Consider the following 24,805-nt stretch of genomic DNA (forward strand, 5'->3'; position numbering starts at 1 on the left):
GAATCCTATAGAACGGCCGATATTTAATCCACGCAGAAACGATCAAATATGAATAATGTTAACGTGTTTAAGCAAACAGATAGTCCACCGCTGGACTAACTAATTTGAAGGCCAATGTAGACAAATTATTATCAAGGCTTCACCCCCCCCCCCCGTTTCCTATACGTACATTGTCAGTAGACCCCCCCATACGCAAGCGCACGCATTTTGGTTAACCCCCTCCATGCGTACGTACTAAATGGATGGCCCCTGATGGTCATGTGGTCACATCATCGTGGGCGACTTCTGGTTCCTCATCAACCCGCGACCGTTACCATCTCAGAAGGTGCAACAGCAAGCAGGACAATGTGACAGGAGGAAGAATATCTCACAGCATCATCGGGAGAGGGGGGAGCTATGTGTAAACACGTTGTCTTCAGTGGCGGATCACGATTACTGTTTTTCCTAAGTAGTGCCGGATTCAGCTCGAGTGGTGGGCCTGTATTTTTGTTGTGAAGGGGCACCAAATTTAAAAAAACACGTAAATATTAAAACACATACTTTTTTATACTTGCACAGTAAAGTAATTGTATTTTTTCATTTGCTATACAGCCAAATACGACAAATCGCTGACCTTAAACACCCAGTCGTTCGTAAAAGTTGAAGGCGGTATAGTACTGTAGTAATAGAGCAAGTGCAGAATCACTGAACCGGAATTGATAGCTTGAAAGCGTTTAGCGCGGGGCCCTTGAAAGTGCGGGGCCCGTAGCTACTACATTTGTAGCGACTTTTGCTACGAGGATGATCCGGCACTGTTCCTACGCCACTGACAAAGAAACGGGACTTTTTAAGCCAGGACAAGTGGAGACCCTACCCACCACGCTGACCCTGTGGGGGAGCCGGTTGGCGGAGTGTCGTTGGCATGGCCCCTCGTAGTGCGAGGAATTAAACGATGGGCACCCCCACCCTCTGCCCCGTCCCGTCCCGTTTCCTCTTATTTTCTTTGTATCCCAATGCTTGGGGCCCCTTCCAGCATTGTGGGCTCCCCCGTGCTGTGGCATCGCCTGCCTCACGGCTAGTCGACGGCCTCGGCGCGGCGGGCACGCGAGCCCGTGCGCCCGCACAAACAGCGCCAGCGGCACGCGCGGCGCGCGCTCCGCAAGCCCCAGGACGCAGCGCACCGCGCGCGTCGTTACGACTTCGGTGGTGCCGTTTTGTTGCCGGCCGCCTGACGTTTCCTTTTGGGGGCTTTCGCGCGCGCACCCTTGGGCGGGCTCGCGAGCCGTGAATCCGCCGCGCGTGGGCGTCCAATCGTCACGGGAGTCTCAACCGTGTTTTGCTGTCGTCGCGATGGCAGACCCACCGACTCGTCTTCGCCTCCGCCGCGGTGACACTCGACCCCCCCACCCCTCCCCCCCCCCTCACCGTGTCCCGCGCCGGCGGTGTGGTCAACGCGGCGCGCTCCGGCCATCGCTCGCGGGTGGGGAGGCCGTCACGCGCTCGTCTCGCCCACCGTGCCGTTGTTCCCGGGCACCTGCTGCAGCCGGATCCCCGCGGCGTCCGCCGCCTGCTCGCCGTTGTCGAGCCGCGTCGGGCTGTAGCCGCGGCGGCTGCCGTCGCCGCCGCCGCAGCACACGAGCAGGCACACGACGGCGACGGCCACCACCAGCAGCGTGGCCAGAACGCCCGCCGCCACCGTCGCGCTGCCCGCGTTCGCCACCACGCCCGCCAAGACCACCGTGCGGTTGGCCACGAGGCGCCGGTGGCCGGCCTCCTCGGCCCAGCACAGGTACGTGCCCGTGAGATCCCGGGGGGCCGGGGGGGCGCCCTGGCGGAGCAGCAGGCCCGCCTCGGGCAGCGGCTGCCCCGGGGCCGGGCCGGAGTCTCGCTCCCAGGAGAGGCGCGCCAGGCGGGAGGGGGGGGAGCAGGGCAGCAGCAGCAGCGGCGCCAGCGCCACGCGGACGGCCACCACGTCTGCACGCGACGCGGGGGCGGCGGAGACGACGGTGAGGACGGGACAGCGGAGAGACACGGGGAGGGAGAGACAGCGGAGACACGGGGAGGGAGAGACACGGGGAGGGAGAGACACGGGGAGGGAGAGACACGGGGAGGGAGAGACACGGGGAGGGAGAGACAGCGGAGACACGGGAAGTGGTGGGGAGGTGAGACACGGGGAGGGAGAGACAGCGGAGACACGGGGAGGGAGAGACAGCGGAGACACGGGGAGGGAGAGACACGGGGAGGGAGAGACACGGGGAGGGAGAGACACGGGGAGGGAGAGGCAGCGGAGACACGCGGCGATGTGGGGGAGGTGAGGCTGGAGGCGGGGTGCGGCGCGGTGAGCACCGACCTGGCGGGTGAGCGGAGCAGAGCGTCGTCGCGTCACCACCACTCACGTCCTGTAGCCACGACCTGTGGAGAGGGGGGGGGGGGAGCAGTGGTGTAAGGGAATGTACATGTGTGTGTGCGAATGCGTGTCTAAGCGGTGGGGCAGCTGTGAGAACGCCGCGCTACGAACCCTGCGACCCCCGTTCAATTTCCACTTACGGCCAACACCATTGACGACTGAGCTGTAAGGCTACATGCGGGATCTTTGTACGTGTGTGTGAGTGAGAGTGTGTTTGTCGGCGTGTGGAACATGTTCCCTTGTCCTGCATGGGTTTTCTCCAGGTTATCCGGTATCCCCCCATAGATGAACCCACACGCGCACACAGCACTTGCCCCAACAGTCTGCGAAGGCTACGGGGTGGGGGGGGGGTGTCTTTGTCTTTGTGCGATTGCCGCCCCGCTCACCCGGTGCCGGTCTCCCCGCCGTGACGCCTGCACAGCCTCCGCTGGGGGTCCCAGGCGCAGCAGGGATCCCGCGCCAGTACGCAGTCCCAGCAGGCGCGGTAGCGGCCACAGCGACACACGGACAGCTGCACCACCCCCGCGGGGCCGGCCACGACCACCGAGGTCTGCGCCGCACGTACACGCCGCACGTACACACCGCACGTACACACCGCACGTACACGCCGCACGTACACGCCGCACGTACACGCCGCACGGCGCACAGGACCGCACACGCACCGCACGCGAGCTTGCGGTCAGGCTCGGCCACGCCAATAAACGTCACCAGTCGACGCGCAGAGATAGCGAGCGCGTCACAGTAGTGGCGAGTACTTGAGACTAGTAGCGAGTTGCACCGCTCTAGTGGGTGAGCTGTGAGTTGTGAGTGACCACACTAGTTGTGAGTTGTGAGTGACCACACTAGTTGTGAGTTGTGAGTGCACTGCACTAGTTGTGAGTTGTGAGTGCACCGCACTAGTTGTGAGTTGTGAGTGCACTGCACTAGTTGTGAGTTGTGAGTGTACCGCTCTAGTGGGTGAGTTGTGAGTTGTGAGTGACCACACTAGTTGTGAGTTGTGAGTGACCACACTAGTTGTGAGTTGTGAGTGACCACACTAGTTGTGAGTTGTGAGTGCACCGCACTAGTTGTGAGTTGTGAGTGCACCGCACTAGTTGTGAGTTGTGAGTGTACCACACTAGTTGTGAGTGTACCACACTAGTTGTGAGTTGTGAGTGTACCACACTAGTTGTGAGTTGTGAGTGCACCGCACTAGTTGTGAGTTGTGAGTGCACCACACTAGTTGTGAGTTGTGAGTGCACCACACTAGTTGTGAGTTGTGAATGTACCACACTAGTTGTGAGTGTACCACACTAGTTGTGAGTTGTGAGTGTACCGCACTAGTTGTGAGTTGTGAGTGCACCGCACTAGTTGTGAGTTGTGAGTGCACCGCACTAGTTGTGAGTTGTGAGTGCACCACACTAGTTGTGAGTTGTGAGTGCACCACACTAGTTGTGAGTTGTGAGTGCACCACACTAGTTGTGAGTTGTGAGTGCACCACACTAGTTGTGAGTTGTGAGTGCACCGCACTAGTTGTGAGTTGTGAGTGCACCGCACTAGTTGTGAGTTGTGAGTGCACCACACTAGTTGTGAGTTGTGAGTGCACCACACTAGTTGTGAGTTGTGAGTGCACCACACTAGTTGTGAGTTGTGAGTGCACCGCACTAGTTGTGAGTTGTGAGTGCACCGCACTAGTTGTGAGTTGTGAGTGTACCACACTAGTTGTGAGTTGTGAGTGCACCGCACTAGTTGTGAGTTGTGAGTGTACCACACTAGTGGGTGAGTTGTGAGTGCACCACACTAGTTGTGAGTTGTGAGTGCACCACACTAGTTGTGAGTTGTGAGTGCACCACACTAGTTGTGAGTTGTGAGTGCACCACACTAGTGGGTGAGTTGTGAGTGCACCGCACTAGTTGTGAGTTGTGAGTGACCACACTAGTTGTGAGTTGTGAGTGTACCACACTAGTTGTAAGTGCACCAGACTAGTTGTGAGTTGTGAGTGCACCACACTAGTTGTGAGTTGTGAGTGTACCGCACTAGTTGTGAGTTGTGAGTGCACCACACTAGTTGTGAGTTGTGAGTGTACCACACTAGTTGTGAGTTGCGAGTGCACCGCACTAGTTGTGAGTTGTGAGTGCACCACACTAGTTGTGAGTTGTGAGTGCACTGCACTAGTTGTGAGCGCACCGCACTAGTTGTGAGTTGTGAGTGTACCGCTCTAGTGGGTGAGTTGTGAGTTGTGAGTGACCACACTAGTTGTGAGTTGTGAGTGACCACACTAGTTGTGAGTTGTGAGTGACCACACTAGTTGTGAGTTGTGAGTGCACCGCACTAGTTGTGAGTTGTGAGTGCACTGCACTAGTTGTGAGTTGTGAGTGCACCACACTAGTTGTGAGTTGTGAGTGCACCACACTAGTTGTGAGTTGTGAGTGCACCGCACTAGTTGTGAGTTGTGAGTGCACCACACTAGTTGTGAGTTGTGAGTGCACCACACTAGTTGTGAGTTGTGAGTGCACCACACTAGTTGTGAGTTGTGAGTGCACCACACTAGTTGTGAGTTGTGAGTGCACCGCACTAGTTGTGAGTTGTGAGTGCACCACACTAGTTGTGAGTTGTGAGTGCACCGCACTAGTTGTGAGTTGTGAGTGCACCACACTAGTTGTGAGTTGTGAGTGTACCGCACTAGTTGTGAGTTGTGAGTGCACCGCACTAGTTGTGAGTTGTGAGTGCACCGCACTAGTTGTGAGTTGTGAGTGCAGCGCACTAGTTGTGAGTTGTGAGTGCACCGCACTAGTTGTGAGTTGTGAGTGCACCGCACTAGTTGTGAGTTGTGAGTGCACCGCACTAGTTGTGAGTTGTGAGTGTACCACACTAGTTGTGAGTTGTGAGTGCACCACACTAGTGGGTGAGTTGTGAGTGCACCGCACTAGTTGTGAGTTGTGAGTGCACCGCACTAGTTGTGAGTTGTGAGTGCACCACACTAGTTGTGAGTTGTGAGTGCACCACACTAGTTGTGAGTTGTGAGTGCACCACACTAGTTGTGAGTTGTGAGTGCACCACACTAGTTGTGAGTTGTGAGTGCACCACACTAGTTGTGAGTTGTGAGTGCACCGCACTAGTTGTGAGTTGTGAGTGCACCGCACTAGTTGTGAGTTGTGAGTGCACCACACTAGTTGTGAGTTGTGAGTGCACCACACTAGTTGTGAGTTGTGAGTGCACCACACTAGTTGTGAGTTGTGAGTGCACCGCACTAGTTGTGAGTTGTGAGTGCACCGCACTAGTTGTGAGTTGTGAGTGTACCACACTAGTTGTGAGTTGTGAGTGCACCGCACTAGTTGTGAGTTGTGAGTGTACCACACTAGTGGGTGAGTTGTGAGTGCACCACACTAGTTGTGAGTTGTGAGTGCACCACACTAGTTGTGAGTTGTGAGTGCACCACACTAGTTGTGAGTTGTGAGTGCACCACACTAGTGGGTGAGTTGTGAGTGCACCGCACTAGTTGTGAGTTGTGAGTGACCACACTAGTTGTGAGTTGTGAGTGTACCACACTAGTTGTAAGTGCACCAGACTAGTTGTGAGTTGTGAGTGCACCACACTAGTTGTGAGTTGTGAGTGTACCGCACTAGTTGTGAGTTGTGAGTGCACCACACTAGTTGTGAGTTGTGAGTGTACCACACTAGTTGTGAGTTGCGAGTGCACCGCACTAGTTGTGAGTTGTGAGTGCACCACACTAGTTGTGAGTTGTGAGTGCACTGCACTAGTTGTGAGCGCACCGCACTAGTTGTGAGTTGTGAGTGTACCGCTCTAGTGGGTGAGTTGTGAGTTGTGAGTGACCACACTAGTTGTGAGTTGTGAGTGACCACACTAGTTGTGAGTTGTGAGTGACCACACTAGTTGTGAGTTGTGAGTGCACCGCACTAGTTGTGAGTTGTGAGTGCACTGCACTAGTTGTGAGTTGTGAGTGCACCACACTAGTTGTGAGTTGTGAGTGCACCACACTAGTTGTGAGTTGTGAGTGCACCGCACTAGTTGTGAGTTGTGAGTGCACCACACTAGTTGTGAGTTGTGAGTGCACCACACTAGTTGTGAGTTGTGAGTGCACCACACTAGTTGTGAGTTGTGAGTGCACCACACTAGTTGTGAGTTGTGAGTGCACCGCACTAGTTGTGAGTTGTGAGTGCACCACACTAGTTGTGAGTTGTGAGTGCACCGCACTAGTTGTGAGTTGTGAGTGCACCACACTAGTTGTGAGTTGTGAGTGCACCACACTAGTTGTGAGTTGTGAGTGTACCGCACTAGTTGTGAGTTGTGAGTGCACCGCACTAGTTGTGAGTTGTGAGTGCACCGCACTAGTTGTGAGTTGTGAGTGCAGCGCACTAGTTGTGAGTTGTGAGTGCACCGCACTAGTTGTGAGTTGTGAGTGCACCGCACTAGTTGTGAGTTGTGAGTGCACCGCACTAGTTGTGAGTTGTGAGTGTACCACACTAGTTGTGAGTTGTGAGTGCACCACACTAGTGGGTGAGTTGTGAGTGCACCGCACTAGTTGTGAGTTGTGAGTGCACCGCACTAGTTGTGAGTTGTGAGTGCACCACACTAGTTGTGAGTTGTGAGTGCAGCGCACTAGTTGTGAGTTGTGAGTGTACCACACTAGTGGATGAGTTGTGAGTGCACCACACTAGTTGTGAATTGTGAGTGTACCGCACTAGTTGTGAGTTGTGAGTGCACCACACTAGTTGTGAATTGTGAGTGTACCGCACTAGTTGTGAATTGTGAGTGTACCGCACTAGTTGTGAGTTGTGAGTGTACCGCACTAGTTGTGAGTTGTGAGTGCACCACACTAGTGGGTGAGTTGTGAGTGCACTGCACTAGTTGTGAGTTGTGAGTGCACCGCACTAGCTGTGAGTTGTGAGTGCACCGCACTAGGAGGGGTCACCTGGTCGTGGGTCAGCACCATGGACAGCACAGGCTCCTGCTGCCCCAGCGCCTGCAGCTCCTCCACCAGGTGAGGATCTCCGCGCGACTCCGGCAGCACGGCGCGGTGCAGCGCGCCCGCGTCTGGGGGGGCGGCCGAGACGCGGCACAGACACACGCGTCCATTCAGGGGCCGGGGCCCAACACTGGGAATTCAGGGATGTGTTGGGGGTCTCCGTGTGTTGGGGGTCTCCGTGTGTTGGGGGTCTCCGTGTGTTGGGGGTCTCTGTGTGTTGGGGGTCTCCGTGTGTTGGGGGTCTCCGTGTGTTTGGGGTCTCTGTGTGTTGGGGGTCTCTGTGTGTTGGGGGTCTGCGTGTGTTGGGGGTCTCCGTGTGTTGGGGGTCTCTGTGTGTTGGGGGTCTGCGTGTGTTGGGGGTCTCTGTGTGTTGGGGGTCTGCGTGTGTTGGGGTTCTCTGTGTGTTGGGGATCTCTGTGCGTTGAGGGTCTCCGTGTATTGGGGGTCTCTGAGTGTTGGGGGTCTCTGTGTGTTGGGGGTCTCTGTGTGTTGGGGGTCTCTGTGTGTTGGGGGTTTCTGTGTGTTGGGGGTCTCTGGGTGTTGGGGGTCTCTGTGTGTTGGGGGTCTCTGTGTGTTGGGGGTCTCCGTGTGTTGGGGGTCTCCGTGTGTTGGGGGTCTCTGTGTGTTGGGGTCTCTGTGTGTTGGGGGTCTCCGTGTGTTGGGGGTCTCCGTGTGTTGGGGGTCTCTGTGTGTTGGGGTCTGCGTGTGTTGGGGGTCTCTGTGTGTTGAGGGTCTGCGTGTGTTGGGGTTCTCTGTGTGTTGGGGATCTCTGTGCGTTGAGGGTCTCCGTGTATTGGGGGTATCTGAGTGTTGGGGGTCTCTGTGTGTTGGGGGTCTCTGTGTGTTGGGGGTCTCTGTGTGTTAGGGGTTTCTGTGTGTTGGGGGTCTCTGTGTGTTGGGGGTCTGCGTGTGTTGGGGTTCTCTGTGTGTTGGGGATCTCTGTGCGTTGAGGGTCTCCGTGTATTGGGGGTCTCCGTGTATTGGGGGTCTCTGTGTGTTGGGGGTCTCCGTGTGTTGGGGGTCTCCGTGTGTTGGGGGTCTCTGTGTGTTGGGGGTCTGCGTGTTGGGGGTCTCTGTGTGTTGGGGGTCTGCGTGTATTGGGGTTCTCTGTGTGTTGGGGATCTCTGTGCGTTGAGGGTCTCCGTGTATTGGGGGTCTCTGAGTGTTGGGGGTCTCTGTGTGTTGGGGGTCTCCGTGTGTTGGGGGTCTCCGTGTGTTGGGGGTCTCTGTGTGTTGGGGGTCTGCGTGTGTTGGGGGTCTCTGTGTGTTGGGGGTCTGCGTGTGTTGGGGTTCTCTGTGTGTTGGGGATCTCTGTGCGTTGAGGGTCTCCGTGTATTGGGGGTCTCTGAGTGTTGGGGGTCTCTGTGTGTTGGGGGTTTCTGTGTGTTGGGGGTCTCTGTGTGTTGGGGGTCTCTGTGTGTTGGGGGTCTCCGTGTGTTGGGGGTCTCTGTGTGTTGGGGGTCTCTGTGTGTTGGGGTCTCTGTGTGTTGGGGGTCTCCGTGTGTTGGGGGTCTCTGTGTGTTGGGGGTCTCTGTGTGTTGGGGGTCTCCGTGTGTTGGGGTCTGCGTGTGTTGGGGTCTCCGTGTGTGGGGGTCTCCGTGTGTTGGGGGTCTCTGTGTGTTGGGGTCTGCGTGTGTTGGGGGTCTCTGTGTGTTGAGGGTCTGCGTGTGTTGGGGTTCTCTGTGTGTTGGGGATCTCTGTGCGTTGAGGGTCTCCGTGTATTGGGGGTATCTGAGTGTTGGGGGTCTCTGTGTGTTGGGGGTCTCTGTGTGTTGGGGGTCTCTGTGTGTTAGGGGTTTCTGTGTGTTGGGGGTCTCTGTGTGTTGGGGGTCTGCGTGTGTTGGGGTTCTCTGTGTGTTGGGGATCTCTGTGCGTTGAGGGTCTCCGTGTATTGGGGGTCTCCGTGTATTGGGGGTCTCTGTGTGTTGGGGGTCTCCGTGTGTTGGGGGTCTCCGTGTGTTGGGGGTCTCTGTGTGTTGGGGGTCTGCGTGTTGGGGGTCTCAGTGTGTTGGGGGTCTGCGTGTGTTGGGGTTCTCTGTGTGTTGGGGATCTCTGTGCGTTGAGGGTCTCCGTGTATTGGGGGTCTCTGAGTGTTGGGGGTCTCTGTGTGTTGGGGGTCTCCGTGTGTTGGGGGTCTCTGTGTGTTGGGGGTCTGCGTGTGTTGGGGGTCTCTGTGTGTTGGGGGTCTGCGTGTGTTGGGGTTCTCTGTGTGTTGGGGATCTCTGTGCGTTGAGGGTCTCCGTGTATTGGGGGTCTCTGAGTGTTGGGGGTCTCTGTGTGTTCGGGGTTTCTGTGTGTTAGGGGTTTCTGTGTGTTGGGGGTCTCTGTGTGTTGGGGGTCTGCGTGTGTTGGGGTTCTCTGTGTGTTGGGGATCTCTGTGCGTTGAGGGTCTCCGTGTATTGGGGGTCTCCGTGTATTGGGGGTCTCTGTGTGTTGGGGTCTCCGTGTGTTGGGGGTCTCCGTGTGTTGGGGGTCTCTGTGTGTTGGGGGTCTGCGTGTTGGGGGTCTCTGTGTGTTGGGGGTCTGCGTGTGTTGGGGTTATCTGTGTGTTGGGGATCTCTGTGCGTTGAGGGTCTCCGTGTATTGGGGGTCTCTGAGTGTTGGGGGTCTCTGTGTGTTGGGGGTCTCCGTGTGTTGGGGGTCTCCGTGTGTTGGGGGTCTCTGTGTGTTGGGGGTCTGCGTGTGTTGGGGGTCTCTGTGTGTTGGGGGTCTGCGTGTGTTGGGGTTCTCTGTGTGTTGGGGATCTCTGTGCGTTGAGGGTCTCCGTGTATTGGGGGTCTCTGAGTGTTGGGGGTCTCTGTGTGTTGGGGGTTTCTGTGTGTTGGGGGTCTCTGTGTGTTGGGGGTCTCTGTGTGTTGGGGGTCTCCGTGTATTGGGGGTCTCCGTGTGTTGGGGGTCTCTGTGTGTTGGGGTCTCTGTGTGTTGGGGGTCTCCGTGTGTTGGGGGTCTCCCTGTGTTGGGGGTCTCTGTGTGTTGGGGGTCTCTGTGTGTTGGGGGTCTCCGTGTGTTGGGGTCTGCGTGTGTTGGGGTCTCCGTGTGTGGGGGTCTCCGTGTGTTGGGGGTCTCTGTGTGTTGGGGTCTGCGTGTGTTGGGGGTCTCTGTGTGTTGAGGGTCTGCGTGTGTTGGGGTTCTCTGTGTGTTGGGGATCTCTGTGCGTTGAGGGTCTCCGTGTATTGGGGGTATCTGAGTGTTGGGGGTCTCTGTGTGTTGGGGGTCTCTGTGTGTTGGGGGTCTCTGTGTGTTAGGGGTTTCTGTGTGTTGGGGGTCTCTGTGTGTTGGGGGTCTGCGTGTGTTGGGGTTCTCTGTGTGTTGGGGATCTCTGTGCGTTGAGGGTCTCCGTGTATTGGGGGTCTCCGTGTATTGGGGGTCTCTGTGTGTTGGGGGTCTCCGTGTGTTGGGGGTCTCCGTGTGTTGGGGGTCTCTGTGTGTTGGGGGTCTGCGTGTTGGGGGTCTCTGTGTGTTGGGGGTCTGCGTGTGTTGGTGTTCTCTGTGTGTTGGGGATCTCTGTGCGTTGAGGGTCTCCGTGTATTGGGGGTCTCTGAGTGTTGGGGGTCTCTGTGTGTTGGGGGTCTCCGTGTGTTGGGGGTCTCCGTGTGTTGGGGGTCTCTGTGTGTTGGGGGTCTGCGTGTTGGGGGTCTCTGTGTGTTGGGGGTCTGCGTGTGTTGGGGTTCTCTGTGTGTTGGGGATCTCTGTGCGTTGAGGGTCTCCGTGTATTGGGGGTCTCTGAGTGTTGGGGGTCTCTGTGTGTTGGGGGTCTCCGTGTGTTGGGGGTCTCCGTGTGTTGGGGGTCTCTGTGTGTTGGGGGTCTGCGTGTGTTGGGGGTCTCTGTGTGTTGGGGGTCTGCGTGTGTTGGGGTTCTCTGTGTGTTGGGGATCTCTGTGCGTTGAGGGTCTCCGTGTATTGGGGGTCTCTGAGTGTTGGGGGTCTCTGTGTGTTCGGGGTTTCTGTGTGTTGGGGGTCTCTGTGTGTTGGGGGTCTCTGTGTGTTGGGGGTCTCCGTGTATTGGGGGTCTCCGTGTGTTGGGGGTCTCTGTGTGTTGGGGTCTCTGTGTGTTGGGGGTCTCCGTGTGTTGGGGGTCTCCCTGTGTTGGGGGTCTCTGTGTGTTGGGGGTCTCTGTGTGTTGGGGGTCTCCGTGTGTTGGGGTCTGCGTGTGTTGGGGTCTCCGTGTGTGGCGGTCTCCGTGTGTGGGGGTCTCTGTGCATTGGGGGTCTCCGTGTGTTGGGGGTCTCCGTGTGTTGGGCCCCCCCCACCTGTGCCCAGCAGCAGCGTCCTCCAGCTCTTGCCGTCCAGCGCCGCGACGTCGACCACCAGCAGCCGGTTGTAGGCCACTCCCGGCACCAGCAGCCAGGGCCGGCCCCCCTCGGCCTTCACCGCCTCATCCATCAGGGGGTGGTCGGAGACGAAGTTGAGCGTCTCGGAGGGCAGCATCTGCGAGTCCCAGCCCAGGGGGCACTGCGAGGGGGTGGGGGGGGGGGAGCGGAGGGCCACGTGTCCTAGCCAGTACTGGAGTCCACACCGCGCGAACAGCGATCGCCGCGTGTACTGTGACGTGTACAGTCACGTGTTCCCTGACGTGTACTGTGACGTGTACCGTGACGTGTACAGTGACGTGTACAGTCACGTGTACCATGACGTGTACCGTCGCGTGTACTGTGACGTGTACCGTGACGTGTACAGTGACGTGTACAGCCACGTGTACCGTGACGTGTACCGTGACGTGTACAGTGACGTGTACAGTGACGTGTACCGTGGCGTGTACAGTGACGTGTACCATGGCGTGTACCGTGACGTGTACAGTGGTGTGTACCGTGACGTGTACAGTGACGTGTACAGTGACGTGTACAGTCACGTGTGCCGTGACGTGTGCCGTGGCGTGTACCGTGACGTGTACCGTGGCGTGTACCGTGGCGCGCACTGCCGGTACTCACGTATCCGGGCCGTTGTGCGGGCAGGGCCCCCGCGTAGGGGGCCCACCGCTGGTCGGCCCCTCCCTGGTGCTTGAAGCGTCCGGAGAAGACGCGCTGCACCTCGTCCATGCGGTACGAGCAGACGGCCGAGACGGCGCCGCTGCCCCTGCAAGGACGCCCACAGCGACCGCGCGTCAGATCCCACGGCAACCACGCGTCGGTAGCCACGGCAACCACGCGTCGGTACCCACAGCACACAAAGATAAAGATCCCCCTTATAACCTTCACAGACCGCGAGCGCCAATGAAAGTGTAGCGTCAGTGCGCCGACTGGCGGCTGTAAGGACTAATCGCGGGTGGCAAATGAACAGCACACGGCCTAAGTGTGCGTGAGTGACCACAAGCGGGAGAAGAACTGGGCCAAGGGTCAAAAAGGAGGTCTATCGGGAAGCTCCCAGAACCCGCGAGAGACTTTGCGGAGAGGGGCGTGGCCTGGGGCGGGGCATGGCGGGGAATTTGGGGTCCTCGTCGTCGTCATCTTCGTCATCGTCGTCGCTGCTGTCTCCTCGTCGGCGCTGTGTAGTTGCCTCAGTACAGTAAAACCTTGGATTGCGAGCATAATTCGTTCCGGAAACGTGTTTGTAATCCAAAGCGTACTCGTATATCAAAGCACTCTATATCAGTTGTGTGATCACGTGACGCTCAGCAGACAAAGCGTCTATACGTACACTACTCGTGTTGCAAGACCCTCGCTCGTTTATCAAATTAATATTTATTTTAAAATGTTGCTCGCCTTGCAAAACACTCGCAGGCCAAGTTACTCGCAATCCAAGGTTTTACTGTACTTAGTTAGCATCGTCATAATTCGCTATATAGTCTACCAGGTGTATAGTCTGTATGCCAACGAGAAATAGATTAAAAGCCCTCCTACAGTCAGTGTCTGAAGTCAGTTGAGTTCATTTCATTTCAGTTAATTTACTAGGTATAGCCCTGTGAGCCATGCTGCTCTTGAATCGGGTGCAACCACAACAAACAAAAACATGAACAAGAAAACATCTTAAAGTGACTACACGCAACAGAAAAATCCAGGAAAAAACAGCAAAGTCTTCCAGAAAAAGCACCGTACATCAACGCTGTGTGCAAAAATCTCAGTGGGATGCAAGTCAAACAGTCGATACGTTACACAAGTAAGCACGGCACGTGATGGGGTCGGTGGCCAGCACCACGCCCGGCCGCCTTTGTCCCCCGAATGCCGATGTTTAAACACACCGTACCAGGTACTCATTTGAGGCTGGTTCGACCTAGAGGAGACCCAGGACCGGTCCAGATATTCGTCACTGATGTTGCCCATGAGCCGGAATCCTACCTGGGTCGCGGATTTGCAAATATGTGCGTGGCGATCCTACACGGGTCGGGGGGGGGGGGGCGGGGGGGGCAGGTGATGATTTACATATGAGTTATCGCATGTTGCGAGCGTGTGGGCGGCCGGGCGGGCGGTCGGACAGACGGACAGACGGACAAGGCAACCGACGAAAGGACGGCGCCAACGCGTCGTCGCTTTCAACCGTGGCGCGTCGTACGCGGCAGTGGAGGTGAAGGCGGCGTAGAATGTGACGTTACGCCAGCCCTCCTTCGGCCGCAGCACGAACGCGTCGCGAACCGACGGGAAGAAGAGGTTCTCCCCGGGCACCGAGCACGGGAGAAGCGCCTTCACGAATGACGTCCACTTCCTCTGCAGGAAGCTCTGCCCGCCGCGGTCTCCCTGTGGCGCAGCGGGGAGGGGCGGCCGTGCAGGTCAAAGGGCACCGTCGCGGACGGAGAGACACGCCGGGGCAACCGAAACGGGCCACTCGGAGCACTTTAAAGGCATGCGCCTGACTGCCGTGTGTCCACGTGTCCCCCCGGCTCCCTGGGTTTCTCATATGCCCGCATCCCGCCGCGTCTCCCCGTTTCCCCCTGGCCCAGTCTTCACGTATCACTGTGCACCCCATTGCTGCACGTTGCTGCGCGTGTATGTATGGTGAACTTCGATCGCACCGTACGTAGCCAACCGTGCCAGTCGGAGGTGCGGAGGAAGGACAACAAACTAAACACAAAAAGCAGTTTCTAAAGAAATTAGTTTGTCAGTTTAGATGATGATGATTTAAAAGGTGCGTAGCTCACAGCGGCTTCCTAATTTCGGCAAAGGAAGCGCATTTTAGACAGCCGCAAAAGCACATCTGAAGGCGTGCCAAGCGGTGACCATCCTTGTTCGATGGCTTGTCAAAAGCCCCCCTCTGCACATTCGCAGCATCACTTCAATCGCCTCCTTCAAAAGACACTTAAAAACTCACCTCTATAACCACGCTTTCGAGCGACTCCGAGCTTGGCTCCGCGCCTCCGAGTTGCGGCCGTTACGTCCGCAAATTTGCGCGCGTTCTAAATTGCATTATTATTATTATCACTGCGTGTATGACCGGAGTTCCTCGTATTCCCTTGCACCTGTGTCCGCTGTCCGCCCGTGTGTCAACCCCCCCCCCACTCCGCCCACCGTGTCCGCACCGTGCATACTCGCGCCACCCTGGGCACCGCCACTTTGCTGGAGTAGAAGTCGAACTCCTGCGCCGCCTCCGTGAAGAAGAGGTAAACCTTGTCGTCCTCGTCTCCGCCCTCCTCGCTCTCCGCCACATGCTCCGCCGCCGCAAACTCGGGCTCTGTGGGGGGGGGGGTGGGGTGGGGGGGAGGAGCAGTAGGTTGGAGAGCGAGGGGGGAGGGGCAGATGGGCCCGGGGAGGAGCAGGGGGAGGGTGAGCGGGAGCAGGAGTTGAGTGCTCTCCATACGGTGTCACTGCCGCATTGGACCCGTGCTGTTGTTTGTTGTTGTTGCTGTTGTCAGCCGGTCACTTACCAATGCTGGGCAAAATCCTCCTACCACCGCCCCCCCCCCTCCCATTTTTTCCATTCCATTCCTTCATTTGCTGCTGCTGCTGCCCAGTAGTGGCCTTCGAACTCTTTGATTTCAGGCGAGACGGATCCCAGAACCTAACGCTCTCGGGTCAAGCGAGGTGACGAGAGGGAGGAGGGCCAGCGCCTGTTGCACCCTGCTGGTTCCCCATCGGTCTCCACCGGTCCTGGCTTTCCCCTGCTCCAGACGCTCTCTGCTTCTCCGCTCTCAGCTTCTCCCACTGCTCCCCGGCCGCCGGTGCTCCGCGGGGACTTACCGGAGAGCCAGGAGGACTTGTAGAGGGAGCGCAGGGGGTCGTCGGGGCCCATGTTGCGCATGACGACGGGCTCCGTGCCCAGGAAGTTGTAAAACGTGCCGGAGTAGAGCTTCCCACCTGCAGCGCGCGCACAAGCGCCGTGACAGAGAGGGCGGTGGTGGTGGAGCCGTCACGGTAGCAGGACCGGGGGGGGGGGGGCCCGGAGAAGCCTGGTGGTATCGTGCCACGCTCGATGGTGCAAACCCTCCGGAAGGAACTGGCGGAACGAAGGCCCCCATCGCAGGAGAGGGTGGCGTGGCCGGCAGGGGGCCTGAGCGTGGTTGCAAGAAATTAAATGCATGCTTCCTGTCGTTCACTTAGAGCGTGTCTCTAGATTGGAGGGAGGGGTGAGTGGCGGGAGGGGTGAATGAGGGGTGAGCCGGCGGGTGAGGGGTGAGTGGCGGGTGAAGGGTGGATGCGCTCACCGGCCATGGTGGAGGCGTAGCGCTGCGAGGGTGAGTAGGGGCACTGACCCTTCCCATCCACCAGCTGAGGGCCCCCTCCCACGGAGCTGGCGACCAGGGAGAAGGAGTTCAGATCCTGGTGGGTGGGGGGGGGGGCATGAGGGGGGAGGAGAGGGGCGCCGCGGGGAGAGAGGGAGGTGACCGACACGGCGTGGCATGGCAAGGCCTTCGTCCAGCAGTGGATAAATGTGAAGTGAACCGTGACCGATGCACGAGGCAGGTCGGGTGGCCGGGGCAACCGTGGAGGGGGGTGGGGGGGGGGCCTCTCTCCACTCCTTTCCAAAACATCCCCAGTGCTGAAAAATTACCTTGCAGGTTCCCCAATTGGGATCGCAGGCAGAGGAGGAGGAGCAGCAGCAGCCTCATCATTTATTTTGTTTAACCAAGTCGACACATGTTCGTCGAAAACACTGTGTGGCCTTCAAAGGGAAACGTATACAAGAGGCGATTGTTGTGGGTAGGCGGAGTGGGCGGGCGGGCGGGCGGGCACATACCACGTAGGCGCACATGGGCCGGAAGGCGTAGGTGCCACACACGTACAGGTGCGTGTCGTTGAGCAGGTGCAGGGTGCGCACCACGTTGTAGCAGTTGACGGCCTGCGCGCGCAGCGGAGGAACAAAAAGCCGATGGGGCAGCATGGTCACCGGCGGCCGGTGGCTTCCACGCGGCGGCCCCGGTGGCGGAGGAGCGCCGATTGGCGCACCGGTTGCCGACGGTGCAATCGGGGACGACATCGACCGAGCCGGCCGAGCCCTGCAAAGTTCTTGCTCGGCGCCATTGCTGGCAGTGAGGGGCCTCGCCCGCTGGAGGCCTTTGACGGCATGCTCGTCCACGGGAGAGGCGTCGGGAGAGACGTGGCAGGCACCCGCGCTTTACCCCACCACCACTCGTGACGGCCCGGGCAGAGGCGGTGGGGGGAGGAATTAAGAAACTTGCCCTCCCCCCCCACCCCCAATATTGTTTCAAATTCCACGCCATGAGAGATGAAATCGAACCGGCGACCTCTGGATCGCAGCGCGCTGCTGACCATTTGTGCTGCCGTGGCAGTGTCCGCGTCCGTGGCAGCCAAATGCAGTCGGTTAACGGTGACGTCGGTTAACGTTTCACCTCCCCATCGGAGACCCACGGCTTCAACCAACGTAAAATGTTGACGAGCGGGCAACGTTTAACGTTATGCACGCGGGTGCCGATTTTGGCCAATCCGAGTGCTCGTAAGTGGGGCCGAGCCATGCCCTCAGCCCATTTATGAGCGTTTAGACCTCGACTGGATTTGTTAAGATTGCTGATGTTGCGTTTTCTGTTTTGGCAGTGGAAACAGCCTCTCTTACAGACTCATGTAATGCCTGTGTTCGATTAACAGTTATTTCCCGTTCACGGTAGTTTTTTGTGGAACGGATTAAAAACGTTAACCGAGGGAACTACTCAAATTATATTTTTACTCGGTGGAACAGAACCCCCTTGTTGGTGGCGTTTATTATCACAGGAAATGAAATTGCTTCATGTGGTTTTACGATCTGTGGGCAATGTTAGTCTATGGGCAATGTTAGTCTATGGGTAATATGAGTCTATGGGCAATGTTAGTCTGTGGGCAATGTTAGTCTGTGGGCAAGGTTAGTTTCTGGTCAAGGTTAGTTTTTGGGCAAGGTTAGTCTGCGGACAATGTTAGTCTGTGGGCAATGTTAGTCTAGCTCTATGTGAGGCAGGTCCTTTCTTAAAGATGTCAGCGACCATGGCCTCCCTTCCATTGAGCTCTGTCCACGACATTTACTCAAGAACTCCGCATTGGATTCCCCTCTCGGTTGCACCCAAATCTTAAAATTGTTCAAGAAACTCAATCCGCTCTCTTCCCCGGCCTCCTTGCGGCACCTAAGATGTGCTCAGTCAAATGAATGTATGACTCGGGACTAAAAACCACCGTATCTGCAGCTTTGCCCAGTGCCCCAGCGAGCCGGAGTCTCCCCCCCTCACCCACCCTCCTCGACTGTGCCCGGCTTTGCCGGATCGGTACAACGCTACTGCCGGGTCGCGCGGCGCGAAGACTCACGGCGGCGGGGGAGACCTTGGCCCTGCAGTCATCCTGCGTCTGCTCGTCGGCCTTCCATGTGATCTGTGGGGTGAGAGGACCCACAGGACCAAGCCTTGAAAAGCGAACGTGACATTGGCCCAACGTTCCATGTTTGTTGGGGGTCCATGGCTAGAATGGTGTCCCCTGTCCCCCTCAATCCCCAAATCCCTGGGTCCCCCCCGACCATCTCTCTTGGTCTCCATCCCCCCGTGCCCCGGGTCCCCTGGCTAGGGGGTCTCCCTGGCTAGTGGGGTCCCCTGTCCCCCTCGATTCCTATCCCCATGGGTCACCCCATCCCCCCGGGCCTCCCTTGGTCCCCGTCTCCCGGGTGCCCCCGTGCCCCGGATCCCCTGGCTAGGGGGTCCCCCGGCTACGGTGGGGGGGGGGGGGGGGGGTGGGGGATCCCCCTCCCTCACGGCGGGGTGGAGCTCGCGGGAGACGTTGCGGGCGTCCAGGGCGAGGATGGCGTCGCGCGCGCCCACGTAGAGCGCCGAGCGCTGCGGCACCAGCAGCAGCGCCGACGCGTCGGGCACGGCGCGGAAACTCATCGCCTCCTCCTGCGCCAACTCTGAAGGGGTGGGGGGGGGGCAACAGTTTAGTGGGGGGGGGGGGGGGCGGCGGGGTGGGGTGGGGGGTGAATGAGGCCCTTGCAGTGACAGAAGTAACTGACGGCGCTAGAAATAGAGACGCAGCACCGCAGCCGCACCGGATTCTCTCATCGCCTGCGTAGCAGGAGACGAGGGGGAAGGCGGCGGCGGCGGCGGCGGCCTCGCAGTGCGCGGCCGGCGTTGCTGGCATTTGCCCGAGCTCTGCGGTCCTCTCTGCACGCGAAGGCGTCGTCGGGCCAATTCGTGACAGCCAGAGCGCCCGGGAGAAAACTCATTGCATTCGACGGGGGCGGCACGCTCCTGTACGGATGCAAGCAGTGAAGCACACATTCGCTGCGTTCTCGCGGCGAGCATGGGCCGTAGCACCTCCGTGCCCACGGGTAGGAAGGAAGGGAGTGTTTTAACATCTCCGTGCGAGCTACCAAAAACCCTCGCCGCTGCCTCCGCAGAGCCGGACTGCAAGGCCGTGGACAATGTCCCCCTCTAGAGATAGGCGGTACCCACGCTTCACCCGACCGCACGCAACCTGCCTCTGAGTGACCCTGTGCACTAATTTCACTATGAATAAATAACTGCTGGGTCGTTGCCCTGGCGGCGCGGGGGTAGGGGCGGCGTTTTTTGAGATTTGTCGCGTTTGCACACCCTGTCGCTTGTGTGTGTTGTGTGTGCGTTTGTGTGTGTCTTTGTGTGTGTATTTGTGTGTGTTTATGCGTGTATGTGTGTGTTTGTGTGTTTGTTTGGGTGTCCGTTTGTGTGTCTGTGTGTATGTGTGTGTGGTGGGGAGCGGTAGTGCAGCGGTTAGCTGCAACGCTGTGGTGGGCAGTGCCGTGGGCGGAGGGCCAATTTGTTGGCGTTTGTAACCGCCACAGCGGCCAGATGGGGGCTCTGGACGGGTGCGAGGGGCTGGTGACCCCTCCACCTTCAATTGACTATCGCTGAACTACGATTTTAAAATGTATTCAGCTTTTGCCAGAGGCCCTGGGGGGACTGGCGTCTATGACGTCTCCTGGCCAAGCTCCATTTGGCGGAGCCAGGAGGCTGAATTATTACCCTCGGGGCTCCTCCAGACATAACAAAAAGCCACAACGGATGGCCACGTGGAATGTTCGAACACTCACTGCGGAGGAGAGGCTGTCGGGAGCTGGACCGGTACCTGGACCGGTACCGCCTGGATCTCTGTGGTTATTCAGGAGGTCCGGTGGACCGGCTCTGGCTCCTGCCACCATGAGGGGTGGACAGTCCTCTACTCCGGGCAGGAGACTGCCAAACAACAGGAGGTGGCTCTTAAACAAAAGAATGCAGGGGGCGTGGGAGCGGGGTGGTGAGGTGTGGGAAGCTGTACGCCCCAGGCTACTTTGGGCGCGCCTTCCCATCAACCAGAGGCGGGGGGAGTGGTGGTCGTGGTTACTTACTTCAATGCCCGAGATGGTCATGATGCTAGCACCTGGTCTGGAGTGATTGGAAGACATGGGCCAGATCAGCTCAATAATAACGATAGGAGGCTGCTAGATTTTTGTGCAGCCCATGGGCTTGTAATTACCAACACGCTGTTCCAGCATCGGTGCATCCACACAACATCATGGGTGCATGCCGGGTCCAAGCAAGAATATCTGCTGGACTACATAGTGACGGAACAGCGGATGTGGGCCCATGTCCTTGGCACCAGGACCTACCGTGGAGCTGATCTGCCCACTGACCATCGACTTGTGATCTGTATGATGCGGCTGCCATTATATCACTCCGGTAGTGGATGTACACCCAGGACCCCATTCAAACCCATAGTGGCATGGTCTCAGCTGGCTGATGAAAGTTGTAAGCGAGAATTTCATCATCGCTTGCGGTTGGGGTTGGCATCGTCCCCCACTCCTCAAGATGTCGAGGGGAAATGGGCAAGGATTAGGACTGTGGCTCATGCAGCTGTAATGGCTGCTTTGGGTACACGTGTAGTGAGTCCAACTGAGTCGCAGACGTTGTTCTTTAAAGGCAACACATTTATTTGTAACATCAACACGTAACACAAAAGAGTAACTTCCCCTTCACCAGATACAGCCTAGGGTGGTGGCCACCCAGCTAACTACCCTATACGGAGGGTCTGACCCGCACTCAGATCCCGGCCACGTGTTGATGCCTGTAGAGCTTCCAGCTTGTAGGACGTAGAGCTTCAGGACATAGAGCTTCAGCTTGTAGAATGCAGTGACCCCGGTGCCTCTCAGGGACCCACCTTATATTCCCCCATGGGTTGGGGCTGCTCCGCCCTCAGCCCCGCCCGCCTTCTCGAGCGTTCGAGCTCTCTCCCGATCCCCCTCGAGAGCTCCCCCCAGACACGTGATCACCCCCTAGCCCCCCCACCTGGGGGCCTCTCTGTGGACACTCCAGAACACGTGTCTACGGGGTCAACCAGAGTGCCATGGCCCGGGGCAACCCTGTCCCTGGGCTAACACTCTCCCACTCCCCCTTGTGGGAGCCCGCACCGCGCGCTGTGCGTGGTGCCCGCGCTATTCCAGCGCACACCGAGCCCCGCTAGGGCTGGTACTACACCCGCCTACGGGGTGTACGCGATGACAGTGCCGTGGCCCTCTCGGGCCGGCACCGTACAGTGACATCCCCGATGTCACTACACATGGTCCAGACCTGGCTGACAAAGGAGGTGTTCAGGCTAGCTGAGAAAAAGCAACAGGCCCACTCTCATCCGCTACAGCATCCCATGTTGGAAAATGAGGAGGCTTACCGCAGCCTTCGCTCGGAGGTTCGGAGAGCCGTGAGGCGCTGCAAGGATGGTTGGTGGTCGCGGGTTGCTGAGGAGATGGAGTCTGCCTCAATGGCCCGCGATCACAAATTGCTATTTAATTCCATCAAAAAAATAACCTGCAGCGCCACACCTATTACCATCATTAGGGGAAAGAATGGTGATCCAATCTCCAACTCCCAGGAACAGATTTGCAGATTTGCTGAGCATTTCCATGAGGTCCTGGGGGAGGGGACATCCCTCATCCTGGAAATATCTTGCTGAGGCTGCGGTGCCTCAAATATTGGAAGAAGAAGTCACCCCCTGTGAGTGAGTGGCTGGCTGAGGTGCCATCTGTTGAGGAAGTACTGAAGGCGATCCAGAGTCTGATACCAGGAAAGGCACCGGGCAGAGATGATCTCCCAAGCGAAATGCTGTGAGTGGGTGGCATTTGTGCACAGACTGCCCTACATGACAACAGTCTGGATCACTGGACAGGTTTCGCAGGATTGGAAGGATGCCCTGGTGGTCCCCCTCTTTAAGAAAGGGGACCGCACAGACTGTAACAATTACAGGGGCATCTCACTCCTCAGTGTGCCGGGAAAGGTCCTGGCAAGGATTATTCAACATCGCCTTGCCAGGCACGCTGAGGAGAGGCTTGCGGGGCCCCAATGTGATTTCAGGGAAGGGCGGTCCTGCACAGATGCCATATTTTCTGTCCGTCTGCTTCAGCAGAGGTGTAGGGAATTCCCACAAGACCTACATCTCTGCTTTATTAACCTGGTCAAGGTCTATGATACCATCAGTAGGCCTGGGCTCAGGGTTGTTCTTCGTGCTTTTGGAGTCCCTGACTCTCTGCTTACGATCATTAAGGACCTTCATGATGGTGACCGGGCCCGGGTAAAACTACGTGGCTGGGAGTCGGAGCCATTCCCTGTTCACTTTGGGGTGCGACAGGGATGTCCTCTGGCTCCCACATTATTTACCATCTATTTTGACCACGTAGTTCGTGAAGCCTTCAATAGCTGTACCGGAGGAATTTCCATCTGGTACAGATACAATGGGAGGCTGATCGATGCCCGGGTGCGGTCAAGGGATGGCTCCCTATTGCTCAACCACGTTATGTATGCCGACGACCTGGTAATTGCTACTCACTCAGAGAGTTGGAGGCGCTGCTGCTGAACCTGGAGCTTGCCACTAAGAGGTGGGGACTTACCATCAGCCCCACCAAAACTAAGCACCTGCCTGGGTATTTTGTACCATCGGACACTCCACCCCCACATCACCCTTGGTGATGGGGCAGTTGTGGAGAGAGTGGAGAGTTTCCCATACCTGGGTAGGGGTCATGACCGGCTCCGGTTTAACAGCAGAGGTCTCACTCCGAATCAGTCGAGCGGCAATATCTTTTCATTGGTTGCGTAACGCTGTGTGGAAACTACCTGGTCTGTCGCTCCACACGAAGCTTCAGTTCTTCTCGGCCACGGTCATTCCCTCCCCTCTCTACGCTTGCGAAACGTGGACCCCCTAATGGAACATCTTCGCCGGTTAGAAACGTTTAGGCTAGCCTGCCTACGATCCATCCTGGGTTTAACCAGGCTGGATTGTGTGAGGAGCTCACAAATCCTTGAAAGATCTGGGCAAGGTCCCATCGGTGAGCTCCTCCGCAGGCAAGGCTGCATTGCCTGAGTCATGTAGCCCGCATGCCCAGCCACCGCATGCCGAAACAGCTTTTGTTCGGCCGGATTGAGGGGGCTAAACGGGCGCAGCACGGGCTAGAGAAGAGATGGCGTGATGCGGTACAGGAGGATGTGGAGCTGAGTGGACTTGCCGATGACTGGTACCAGTGGTGTCAAGATCGGCCTCTGTGGAGGAAGCTCGTGAAGGACGCTACCAAGCAGTTGGAGGCAGTCGCCCTCCAACAACAACGGAGGGCGGAGGAGCGACGCTCACAACAATGAGCAGAGTGCTGGGAGGCTAAAGCACAGAAAGTTGGCGCAGTAGGGGGCACAGGTGGTCAGCTAGTCATCTCAGTCAGTCGACCCGTGGCACCTGGGTCTGCCCCATGACCTCCTGCCAGCGGGCGTTCGACACTTCACGTGGCCTCAATGTGCACATAGCCTGGCACAGGCGTCGTGGTGACGTCACTGCCACTTAGTGGCAAATGGCGGTTATTGTTGTTGGTGGGGAGCGGTAGTGCAGTGGTTAGTGCACTCCGCTACGAACCTGGTGACCCAGGTTCGATTCCCGCGCATGGCCAACACCAGTGATAGCGATTATCTGAACCAGTCCTGGACCTCCCCTAGGTCGACACAGCCTCAAATGAGTACCTGGTGCAGTGCGTAAACATCGCCACTGGGGAGACAAAGGCGGCCGGGCGTGGTGTTGGCCCCCCACCCCCTCGTGTGCCGTGTCGGCCTTTATAGGTGCTGCTCGCTAACACCACTTGCCCCTACAGTCTGTGCAGGCTATACGGGGGATCTTTGTCTTTTTATTTTTGTTTGTGTGTGTTTGTTGTAACTTCCCTGACCCGCCCCGAACTGGACATCTGTGAAAAAAGATCCTCCCAGCTCATCGGGTTTTTCCTCTATCAACAAAGATTCTGTTTGTGACAAACAAACTTGCATCATTGTTACAATCTGCCGGGCCGGGAGATAATACTTGGAATGCAAAACAAACCCGCCCCGATATTAACCAAAATAAAGACCACGTGGTGGTGCGTGCGTGGGGGAGACGTGGGGACACGTGCAAGACACGGGGGGTGGGGTGCGTGGGGACACGTGCAAGACACGGGGGTGGGGTGGGGGACACGTGCAAGTGGGGAGTGCGTGGGGACACGTGCAAGTGGGGAGTGCGTGGGGACACGTGCAAGACACGGGGGGGGGGGGGGGTGCGTGGGGACACGTGGACGCCCTGGGCACACGGGAGGACTGGGCCGTATCCTCACCATCGTAGGATATCTTCACTCTCGGCACGGCGAGAAATTCCTGAGCCTCTGACCCCAACAGCGGCGGCAGCATCACCGTGAGGGCGAGGAGCAGAACGGGGAGGTGGTGCTTGGTCATGGCGGAGCGAGGAGGAGGTTGGTGGTCGCCTCTGGCTGCAGGTCCCGGGGTCGCAGTGCCCTCGTCCAACACATCCCCTACCCCCTCGGGAGGTGGTGGGGGTCAGGGCCCAGGGACCGAGGGGACCCGGCTGGAGCCCCGTGCCTGCGAGCGGATGGGGGGGAGGGCGTCGCGGAGTCACCCACGTGGAAAAGAGACGCAGCTTCTGCCGGCGGCGTGACTCATCTACAAGCCACGTGAGCGAATTAAAATTTAATGTAGATGTGGGGGGAGGTAGGAGGAGGATGGGGGGGGGAGAGGAAAAAGGAGGTGGGTGGGGGATGAGGAAAAAGGAGAGGATGGGGATGGCACGGGGGTGGCGAGGGGGGGAAGTGTCACCTGTACA

General features: G+C 57.9%; 1 protein-coding gene across 1 annotated transcript; it reads right to left on the minus strand.

The window, feature by feature from the left end:
- On the minus strand, positions 1–24,585 carry LOC116954952 (semaphorin-4C-like). The gene is made up of 14 exons (XM_032975826.2): positions 24,303–24,585; positions 18,442–18,593; positions 18,005–18,067; positions 16,455–16,556; positions 15,922–16,036; positions 15,458–15,574; positions 14,800–14,951; positions 13,839–14,020; positions 12,281–12,425; positions 11,603–11,804; positions 7,299–7,420; positions 2,773–2,936; positions 2,330–2,391; positions 1–1,953 (listed from the first exon to the last, which is right to left on the minus strand). The coding sequence occupies exons 1-14, from the start codon at positions 24,418–24,420 to the stop codon at positions 1,472–1,474; spliced, it is 2,178 nt and encodes a 725-aa protein (XP_032831717.1). The 5' UTR covers positions 24,421–24,585; the 3' UTR covers positions 1–1,471.
- Positions 24,586–24,805: the final 220 nt, after the last annotated feature.

The sequence above is a fragment of the Petromyzon marinus genome, chromosome 57 (genome assembly GCF_048934315.1).
Source record: "Petromyzon marinus isolate PM22_M1 ecotype Great Lakes invasive population chromosome 57, UKy_Petmar_22M1.pri1.0, whole genome shotgun sequence".
Lineage (NCBI taxonomy): Eukaryota > Metazoa > Chordata > Hyperoartia > Petromyzontiformes > Petromyzontidae > Petromyzon > Petromyzon marinus.

Excerpts from the sequence above, each read along its gene's own strand:
- LOC116954952 (XM_032975826.2), bottom strand. The coding sequence starts at position 24,420 with ATGACCAAGCACCACCTCCCCGTTCTGCTCCTCGCCCTCACGGTGATG. Across the intron at positions 18,594-24,302 it reads AGTGAAGATATCCTACGATG|AGTTGGCGCAGGAGGAGGCG; the intron begins GTGAGGATACGG and ends CCACCCCTTCAG. Across the intron at positions 7,421-11,602 it reads GACGCTGCTGCTGGGCACAG|ACGCGGGCGCGCTGCACCGC; the intron begins GTGGGGGGGGCC and ends CCGCCCCCCCAG.